Here is a 10,985-nt window from a genome sequence, read left to right as displayed (position 1 = left end):
AAAATGATATGGCCACTTTGGAAGACAGATTGACCATTTCTTACAAAACTAAACATGCTCTTATTATCTAGTGATTGTGTTGCTTCATATTTACCCAAAGGAGTTGAAAAATTATGTCCACACAAAAAAGTGCATACAAATGTTTATAGCAGTTTTATTCATAACTACCAAACCTTGAAAATAACCTCAATGTCCATCAGTAGGTGAATGGATAAATAAACTGTGGTACATCCAGACAACAGAATATTATTCAGCACTAAAAAGAAATGAGCTATCAAACCATAAAAAGGCATAGAGCAACCTTAAATGCATATTGCTAAGTGAAAGAAGCCAATCTGAAAAGGCTACATACTCCATGATTCTAACTATATGATGTTCTAGAAAAGGCAAAACTATGAAAATAGTAAGAAAGATCAATGGTTGTCGGGGTTGGGAAGTGAGGAGGAATGAATAAGTGGACCACCGAGAATTTTTAGGGCATGTAAAATACTCTGTATGATACTATAATGATCGATATTTGTCCAAACCCATAGAATGTACAACACCAGAATGAACATTAATGTGTTTAAACTATTGACTTTGGGTGATTGTGATGTTTCAATGCAGGTTCATCAGTTATAACAAACATACTTTTCTGGTGGGCAATGTCAATAAATGAGGATATACATGTGTGGGGACAGGGAGTATATGTGAAATCTCTGTACCTTCAATTTTGTTATGAGCCTAAAACTGCTCTAAAAATAATCTTTATGGGGGAAAAAAGAGGAAAGGAAATAAGAGAAAGGGAAGAAGGGAGTGAGAGGAAGAAATGGAGAGAGAGAAAGAAGGAGAGAAAGAGAGAAAGAAACATACTAAACTGCCACCTGGTAAACTGCTTTCAAATTCTATGACTTCCTGCCAGTTCACGCTGTATTGTTTTAAACCTCGTAAAGATAAATTAGGCCTTATCCACCACTTGGCTATCAGTCAATTTCTGTAAAGCATTTGCCAGAGTTTATATTGATAAGTAATTGAGATACTGAAACCTTAATACAAGTTATTTTGCTTTTTTTTTCTTTTTAGCTGATAATAGTAGAACTATGAATGTGGATTCCACTGCAGTGATGCTGTCTATGTCTGATCCAACCACATGGGCCACAGCAATGAATAATCTTGGAATGGCACCACTGGGAATTGCTGGACAACCAATTTTACCTAGTATGCTATTTTTAATCACCTCACAAGTATTTCTTTTTATTGACCATGTGGTCATAAATATAACAGTATGATACAACTTATTTTGAAGTTGATGTTTACCAGATTCTGCTTAGAGTATGCATTTTTGTAATATGAGCTTTGTATACTGGGTAGCCAGTAATTACTAGTATACTCTTTATTGCACTATGGGCAAGTTGGGGGTATATCTGATTCAGGATATGGTCATCAAACATTTAAATAACTCATTGAAATAAAAATGAACAGGATTTGGCAAGGAATTACAAAGTTTGTCTAATTTATGGATTTCTTAGAAGAGGCAAATAAACAAGGAGCTGGAATGAGAACTGACTGAGACATCCCAAAAATCTTAGATTCTTAAAGAGAAGGAAAGGAGACAGTGAGAATATCCCAAAGATTATTGTTAACATTGAATAACTTTTCAAATTTTTAAAATAAAGTAACCCATGAGAGAATGAGTACTCCATCTCCACTAAAGATAAAAACAAAATTAAAATGCCATGGCATCTGAAGGGTTTAGATTAGATGCAAAAAATCTTCTTGGACTGTCAGAGCTATTAACCATTAAGATGAGTTTGCGAAAATATTGGGGAATTGCCATCCTGAGAAGCCTGGGGTGGTTTTTTAAACATCATAAACATTAATCTCCCAAGAGTCATTTAATTGTGGTCCTACTTAAAAGCATGGCAGGATGAAGACAATCTAGGACCTTGCTATTCAAAGCATGGTCTGCATCACCTGGGAGTTGTTAAGAATCCCAGAATCTCAGGCCCCAAGTCAGACATAATGAATCAAAAGCTGAATTTTAGCATGATCCCCAGGTGATTTACAAGCACATTAAACTTGAGAAACTAATTTAGAGTGCAAACATTTTGTTGCGCTATTTGTTTATATAGTTAGCTACTCACACCTCTTCCAAAATAATTTCACAATTCCAGACGAGATTTCAAATCCTTGTAGGTTATAATAGGGATAAAGTAAGGTAGGCAACAATGATACATAATAAAAATCTTAATAAACTAAGAAATGTTATTACATTGAAAGCTTGGAAACATACATAAAAGCAGCCAAATAGAAGAAAAAAAAATATGTGAATGAGAAATTAGTGGAGAAAAAAAGAGCTTGGATTCTACATGTGGCAGAGACAAAGAACGGTTTCACCAAACTGTAATTCATACTGTGGGTTGTAGGTGACTAGACTACGCTCTACTCCATTTGACCAACTATGATTGAAATGAGAAACAAGGGTCCTTTGAGAGCTAGAATGATTGGACCATGGATCTCCTTGGATTTTAAATAACTAGTGGAGCTAATCTGGGATCAACAGGTATTACAACAGGAGCTAGTATTGCATAGTGATTAAGAACTCAGAACTCAGGAGTCAATCTGCCTGACTTCCAAGCCTGCTTCTTTCACTACATCATTTTGGGTAGTTATATATCTTCTACGAACTCAATTTCCTCATTCATAAAACCAGACTAATAGTACCTAAATCTTAGGGTTGTTGTGAGAATTAAATTGTGCTTAGCACTATGCCTGACACATAGTACTGAAAAATGTTTGTTACTAAAATACTTAAAAACATTATTAATATATTTCTCATAAATATTTATAAAGGAAACAATGGGTTTTTATTTAGTTTTATTATTTCATTAAAATAGAATTTAAGTTAAAAAATATATTATTTTATAGAGTGGTCCTGAGGCAGAATCTCTTACAGTCTAGAGTGACTAATCTGATTTGGTTGCAATATTACCAGTTTATGGAAATCTGAACTGTATAAGTATATATCTTAGGAAAAATCTTGAGGCCAGATGTGCTCTGATACCAAGGAGACTAAATGTTAGCTTACATCAGATTATTTGCAATTCATCACATCTAAACATAAATCTATGCCCACAAAATAATCTTCAGTGCTTAGCTATTCATCTATAATGTGGAGCAAAACAGGCCTAGCACTGAGAGAAAAAAAAAATATTGAGGCCATCATTACAGGCTCTAAATTTGAACTTGGGTCAATATCAGACCTAGAAAATTGGGGTAGGATTTTTTAACATTAGCTCAGAGTGCTATTTCTGCAGACAGTGCCTTGCTTAGTGCTTAACAACACGGGCCTAGAAGACAGACTATCTTGGGTTTGAATACTTGCTCTGCCACTTTCTAGCTATGTGATCTTGAGCAAGTTACTTGACCTATCATACCTGTTTCCCCATCTGTAAAATGGGGATTATGATAGTATCTACTTCATAGCATTGATGTGAAGATTAAATAATATACTTAGCACAATGCTAGGCATATAATAAACACCAAATAAAGGTTAACTGTCATCATTATTATTACTATTAGTAATATTACATTCTCTTTAAGATGGAAACACTGACATACTTCCTTCAAATGGTTGTTAAACTCCCAATTAAATTGAAAGTATTTGAGTGTTATGCTGCCACTGTCACCTCTAGTGGGTGTTCCCCACATCGACCTCCAACCAGACATTTGGAACCTCAAGAATGACTTTAATTTATACCTATAGCCTCCTTTGCCCACCTCCTGTTTTCTTAAGGACTATGAAGAAATGGTTTCTCAGGGTCTTCTTCAACCTTGTGATTCAATACTCTTTTGGCTATGCTCCAGGATAAGTTACTTGACATTTTTAAAACCTTAAAAAAAAAATATTTAGTTCAATAGTGTCCTTCTTGTCTTTAAAGTGCATGCAGCAATAGCACTAGACTGACATACTTTGTAAAGGTATGTGTAAAATCATTTGAGTTATGTGTGAACTGATTTTTCTCCTGTGTACTATTTTAGGAAATCAGTTTAACTGTCAAGATTAGAACATGGCTGCACCAATTTGCAATCCCACCAACAATGCATGAGGGTTCCCTTTTCTTTACGTCCTTGCCAATGCTTGCTTTTTGATTTACTGACAGCCATTCTGACAGGTGTGAGATTATATCTCATTGTAGTTTTAATTTTCATTTCTCTGATGATTAGTAACATTCAGCGTCTTTTCATAGTTCTACTGGCCATCTGTATGTCCTCTTTGTAGAAATGCCTATTCAAGTCCTCTGCTTAGTTTTTAATTGGATATATATAAATTTTTTTTTTGGTGTTGAGATGTATGTGTTCTTTATAAATTTTGGATATTAACCCCTAATCAGATGTGTCATTAGCAAATATCTTCTCCCATTAATTAGGTTGTCTTTTCATTTTGTTGGTGGTTTGATGTAGTCCTATTTATTTATTTTTTCTTTTGTTTCCCTTGCCCGAAGTGTCATATCAGAAAAATATTACTAAGAGCAATGTCAGAGAGTTTACTGCCTATGTTTTCTTCAAGGAGTTTCATGGCTTCAGGTCTTCTATTTAAGTCTTTAACTCATTTTGAGTTTATTCTTGTATATTGTGTAAAATGTGGGTCCAGTTTCATTTTTTTTTTGCATGTATCTGTCCAGTTTTCCCAACGCCATTTATTGGATAGACTGTCTTTACCTCATTGTATATTTTTGTCTCCTTTGTCATAGATTAAATGACCATATAGGTATGGATTTATTTCTGAGGTCTCTATTCTGTTTCATTGATCTTTGTGTCTGTTTTTATGCCAGCACTATGCTATTTTGATTACTATAGCCTTGTAGTATACTTTTATATCAGATAGCGTGACACCTACAACATTATTCTTTCTGAAGATTGTTGTAGCCAACTGGTTTCTTTTATGGTTCCATATAAATTGTAAGATTATTTGTTCTAGTTCTGCTAAAAATGCCATTGGTATTTTGATAGGAATTGTATTGAATTTATAGATTGTTTTGAGTAGTGTGGACAATTTAATGATATTAATTCACCCTATCTCTGAGCATGGTATATGCTTCTATTTATTTGTATCTTCTTCAATTGGTTTCTTCAATGACTTATAATTTTCCAAATACAAGTCTTTTACCTCCTTGGACAAATTTATTCCTAAATATTTTATTGTTTTTGATGCTATTGTAAATGGGATTGTTTTCTTAATTTCTCTTTCTGATAGTTCATTATTGGTGTATAAAAATGTAACCAATTTCTGAATATTAATTTTGTATCCTGCTAATTCACTAAATTCTTTTGTCAGTTCTAACAGTTTTTGGGCGGAATTTTTAATGTTCTGTCTCATTTGTATTCTTAACAACAGTAAAGTATAACGAACACAGTGACAAAATTTTTTCCCTGGAGAAGCACTGGACAATAGCAGGTGAAGAGAGCAGTGTGTGTCTGACAATGCTGATGACTGCTCTCTGTAAATCTAGTTGGATGTCCAAGAAATGGAAAGTTGGTATTACACTTTAATGCTGCCTACTCTTCTTCTTGCTAAAGTCTGGGAAACAGGGTGCCTGCTATCTTTATTAAGTAATGTTTTAACTGAATGGGATAAAACATGCCTCTATTTCTCTTCTCACTCATCGATGTTCTTTAAAAGGGAAAAAGCAGCAAATGAATCACATGGAATTTTTCCCCGAGATCACTATTGATGAGTCAGTTACTTTTCTGTTCCTTACCAGGTTTTCTACTGAGCCAGCAGACTTTTCTTTGTCTTGTTTTATCTGACCTATCTGTAACAATAGAAAAGGAATTTAGGATTAATGAAAAACAATTGATACATTAGCTTCCTTGATTTCCCCCAGAGAGCTCAAATCCTTACTGTTATGGATGCTGATCCTCTTGGACACATAATCATCATCAGGACAGTGTCTAACTTAGTATAGTCATTGAGTAGGGAGGAGAGATAGACCATCTCTGAGGTTTGACGTGGAGCTCCTTCTCCTTTAACATGGTATTTTGTACAGTTGCTATTCAATAAAGTTAATCCACAATGATGGCAGATTAGGAGAACCCCTCCAGTTGGCAGCTTTTTTTCCTGAAAGAGTATTTGCTTTTCCAAGCAGGTCAAATAAGACTAATGTTAGTTTTCACATTAAGAGAGCCACCAAAAAGAGTCAGGCCTTCTGTTTAGGAATCATTGTTCTGCCCACCATCTCAGATTAATCCACAGATGGACCAATTAAGGGATACTCATTGAATACTGTGTGCTGATTCCTTTATTTTCCTTTCAATTAGCATTCAAATGTGGAGCCTGTGAAGTCTCAAAGAAGGAAAAGAGTCCCTCATAATGGTTTCTCCACTGTATTGACAATGCCTCCTTCATAATGAAAGATGTCAGAGAATATGAACTCATGGACTTTATTCCCAGAGCAAGACCCTGCTCATCTATGACCACTGTCATTCTTAAGGAGGCAGTTCTCACTGGACTCAGCAGTCTAACTCTGATGGGAACAGAAAGAAAGAATTGGGATGACAGGCCACTGCTCTATAAACTCCTCAAGGAGGCTTGAACTTAGGTTTCTATTATTTTTTAATATCATCTGCAAATAAAATATGCCTTCAGTGGCATTTGAAATCCAGAGAAATCCACTGTTTATCATCATGGTAGACACTTCACCAAGAGCCAATAATATTTAAAATACTTTGACAAATAGAATTACTGTTTCTCCAAAATAAGCTTGAATTCCAGTGATGGTACTCTCAAGACTCCCCATAGAAACTAGAAATATTTATTGAGGCCTGCTGTATGCAAGGTACGAGGTACAAGAAGCCCTAGGAATAAAGTACTGAACAGAAAAGACAAAGATTCCTGCCCTCATAATGACTCCATTACTTTTAGATACACTCCCCTATCTTTTTTCCCTAATAAAACCCATTTTCATGTATGAGATGCCTCTTGACTGACAACAGCTAATAGGCTTTCTATCTATCTTGTTTATTTGTGCTTTTATTCTCCCACCCATTCATTAAAAATATATTTAGCAAAACATGGCAGAGTGAGAGACATCCTCATATCTCTCTGCTTGAAACAACAATAAGCTGAACATCTAAAATTCAACAAAAAACACCCAAACTGCACACAAGCATGTCTGAGCGTGAGATCCACGCATAAAACCTGCCACAGGTCAGAACGCCAGGTGTCGGGAGGTGGACTGGGAGAAACAAAGAAGCTGCCTCTAGCAGCCGCCAGAGCTCCCTTCAGGAAGAGGGAAAGGGGAGAAGGAGCGGCAAGTTCCCTGAACATCCTTGCCTGGGAATGCTGTGAGATCCATGAGACACGTGGCAGGACCCAGTCATCAGGGCAGAAAGCAGAGAAGCAGATGGCAGAGAAACAACAGTCGATTGTTACTGGCTCCAGTTGCAAAACCAAGGCTGAGCCGCAGTACCCAACTCCCAACCTAGAGGGCCACTACGCTCATACCCTCCAAGACCAAACACTGTGGAGTCCCAGGGGAATCTGAACAAACACTACCGAAACTGTCGCTAACACTAACAGGAACTGAGATTAAGGGTAGTGAAAGTCATTAAACATCTATAAGAGAAAAAAAGACATTATTAAGACTTTATATAAAACAGATATCCAAGAAGATGCCACCAACTAGAAATGAAAAGAAAAGCTACTTCTTTGCAGCTGGCTAAAGAGAGACATTTATATAATAAATCTTCTTTCTGGGAAAAAGAAAAAGCAGAACACACTTCCATTAATGCCCAGGCAGAGAAATAGTCCATTAAACACCATGAACAAACAAGGTGACAAGGCATTTCAGAAAGAAAGAGAAAAATCTCCAGAAAATAAGCTTACAGACATAGAAATATGCGACTCAAATGATAGAGAATTCAGGAAGGTACTCCTGAAAAAACTCAGAGAGATCTTAAATGAATCATATCAACAATTTCAGGAATTGAAAAAACTAGAAGAGCAGAATGAGTTCTTTAGCAAGGAGATTGAAACCCTCAAAAAGAACTGAATAGAATTTCTGGAGATAAATAACAGACTGCAAGAGTTGGAAAATAAAATAGCAAGCTTGAAAAATATAGTCGAGCAAATAGAGGAAAGGATTAGTGTTATCGAAGACAGAAATCTAGAAATAAATCAGAAGGAAGAAGAGAGAAACCAAAGAATGAAAAATAATGAAAGAAATACAAGAACTAGCTAATATTATGAGGAGATGAAGCATAAGAATAAAAGCCATTCTCGAAGGAGAGGAAAAGCAGCAGGGACTAGAAACCATTTTCAGACAAATAGTTGATGAGAATTTCCCAAATCTAAGGAATGAGCTGGAGCTTGAAACTAAAGAAGTCAACAGAACACCCAAGTATCTCAACCCAAAAAAGCCTTCACCAAGACACATCATATTAAAATTATCAAAAATCAACGACAAAGACAATTTTCAGAGCATCCAGGGAAAAGAAGACTGTAACCTATAAAAGAAAACGCATTAGATTATCATCATAATTTTCAGCACAGACCTTACAAGCCAGAAAGAGATGGAATCAAATATGCAAACTATTAAATGAAAGGAAGTACCAGGCAAGAATAATGTATCCAGCTAAGCTCTCCATTAGACGTGCAGAAAAATTAAAGACCTTTACAGACATACAAAAATTGAAGGAATTCTCCACTACGAAGCCTGCACTACAGGAAATATATAAAGGGGTCAGTTCACTAAAATGAAAATGACAAAAAAATACATTACTAGGAGGAAGGTGAGTAGCAGGCAGATAGAAGCAGAAGAATGCAACCCTTACTAAGAACACGGCATTATAAGCTTAAAATAAGAAAAGAATTGCTATCACAAGATAGTAATGAATGTTCAGCATACATAGGGACAAATTGAGACAACAATGACTGAAAAGAGGAGGATTCAAAGATACAAATTCCCAAGGAGAATAGAGAAAAGGCATGTGCAGAAGAAAAAGGACAACTGTATGTATAAAACTATCCTTTACATATCCATAATGGTAATAACATGCCAAAGATTCAAAACCAAAATATATGACATAAAACAAGAAGTACCAGAGGGAAAACCCACAAAAGCCAAACAAAATAAAGAAAACAAAAACACAAGAACAAAGAAGCAGTGGAAAAACCGAGCTACCAGAAAGCAAAAGATAAAATGGCTATAAAAAGATCTCATATTTCAATAATCACCCTAAATGTAAAGGGACTGAATTCACCAATAAAAAGGCACAGAGTTGCAGATTGGATCAAAAAACGAAACCCTCCAGGAGACATGTTTCAGCTTCAAAGACAAATATAGACTTAAAGTGAAAGGGCGGAAAATGATATTTCAAGCAAATGGCATTCAGGGAAAGCAGGAGTAGAAGTACTACTATCACATGAAATAGACATCAAAATAAAAAGGCAAAGAAAGATACTGAGGGACACTTCATAATGATAATGGAAATCATGCCCCAAGAAGATATAACACTTATTAATATCTATGCTCCCAATCAGGGAGCCCCGAAATATGTAAAGCAATTACTAATAGAACTAAAGAAAAAAACAGACCAAAACACTGTCATAGTACTGGACCTAAATACCCCACTTTCAAATATGGACAGATCCCCCAAACATAAAATCAATAAGGAAATACAATCCTTAAATGATACATTAGACCAAATGGACATAATTGACATTTATAGAGCCTTCCATCCCAAAAGAGCTGCTTATACATTCTTCCCTAGTTTGCATGGAACATTCTCAAGGACTGACTACATACTGGGGCACAGAGATAGCCTCAAAAAATATAAGAGGGTTGAAATCATACCAACCAAACTTTCTGATCATAATGCTTTGAAACTAGAGATCAACTGTAAAAAGAAAGCAGAAAGAACCACAAATACATGGAGATTAAACAACATGCTACTGAAGAATAACTGGGTCAGAGAAGAAATAAAAAAAGAGATCAAGAAATACATAGAAATAAATGATAATTATAGTAAAACATATCAAAATTTTTGGGACACAGCTAAAGAGGTCATAAGAGGAAAGTTCATATCATTACAAAAACAAGAACAAGCCCAAATAAACAACCTAATGCTTCATCTTAAAAAAACTAGAAAAGGAAGAGCAAATGAGGCCTAAAGTCAGCAGAAGTAAAGAAATAATCTAAATTAGAGTGGAAATAAATGAAATTGAAAACAAAACAAAAAACAATAGAAAAAATAAATGCTATGAAGAACTGGTTCTTTGAGAACGTTAATAAAATTGACAAACCCCTGGCTAGACTCACCAAAGAAAAAAGAGAAAGGACACAAATAAACAAAATCACAGATGAAAGAGGGGAAATGATGACAGACAATACAGAAATACAAAGGATGATACAAGGATACTATGACAAAGTATATAACACCAAGTTTAATAACCTGGAAGAAATGGACCAGTACTTTGAAAAATACAACCTTCCTAGACTGAATCAAGAAAAACTGGAAAATCTAAATAGACTGATCAGCAGTATGGAAATTGAAACAATCATCAAAAACCTACCAAAAAGTAAAAGTCCAGGACCAGATGGCTTCACATATTAAAAAGATTATACACCACGATCAAGTGGGCTTCATCCCAGGAGCACAGGAATGGTTCAACATACGCAAATTAATAATGTGATACGCCACATAAGCAACATATTAAAAAATAAGAATCATATGACCATATCAGTAGACGCAGAAAAAGCCTTCAACAAGATACAGCACTCATTTATGATCAAAACACTTAACAAAATTGGTATAGAAGGAAAGTACGTTAACATAATAAAGGCCATATATGACCAGCCCTCAGCTAACATTATACTTAATGGTGAAAAACTAAAAATCTTCCAAGATCAAGAACAAGGCAAAGCTGTCCACTATCGCCACTCTTATTCAATATAACATTGGAGGTCCAGTGAGTGCAATCAGGCAAGGAAAGATATAAACGG

General features: G+C 35.3%; 1 protein-coding gene across 1 annotated transcript in view; it reads left to right on the top strand.

The window, feature by feature from the left end:
- ENOX2 (ecto-NOX disulfide-thiol exchanger 2) overlaps nt 1-10,985 on the top strand; it is a 91,281-nt gene that overhangs the window by 8,929 nt on the left and 71,367 nt on the right. The window contains 1 exon segment of the mRNA XM_015589861.1: nt 1,063-1,197. Coding sequence (XP_015445347.1) covers nt 1,063-1,197 — 135 coding nt within the window.

Source organism: Pteropus alecto, unplaced genomic scaffold (genome assembly GCF_000325575.1).
Source record: "Pteropus alecto unplaced genomic scaffold, ASM32557v1 scaffold145, whole genome shotgun sequence".
NCBI lineage: Eukaryota > Metazoa > Chordata > Mammalia > Chiroptera > Pteropodidae > Pteropus > Pteropus alecto.
This window is presented reverse-complemented; position numbering and strand designations above follow the sequence as displayed.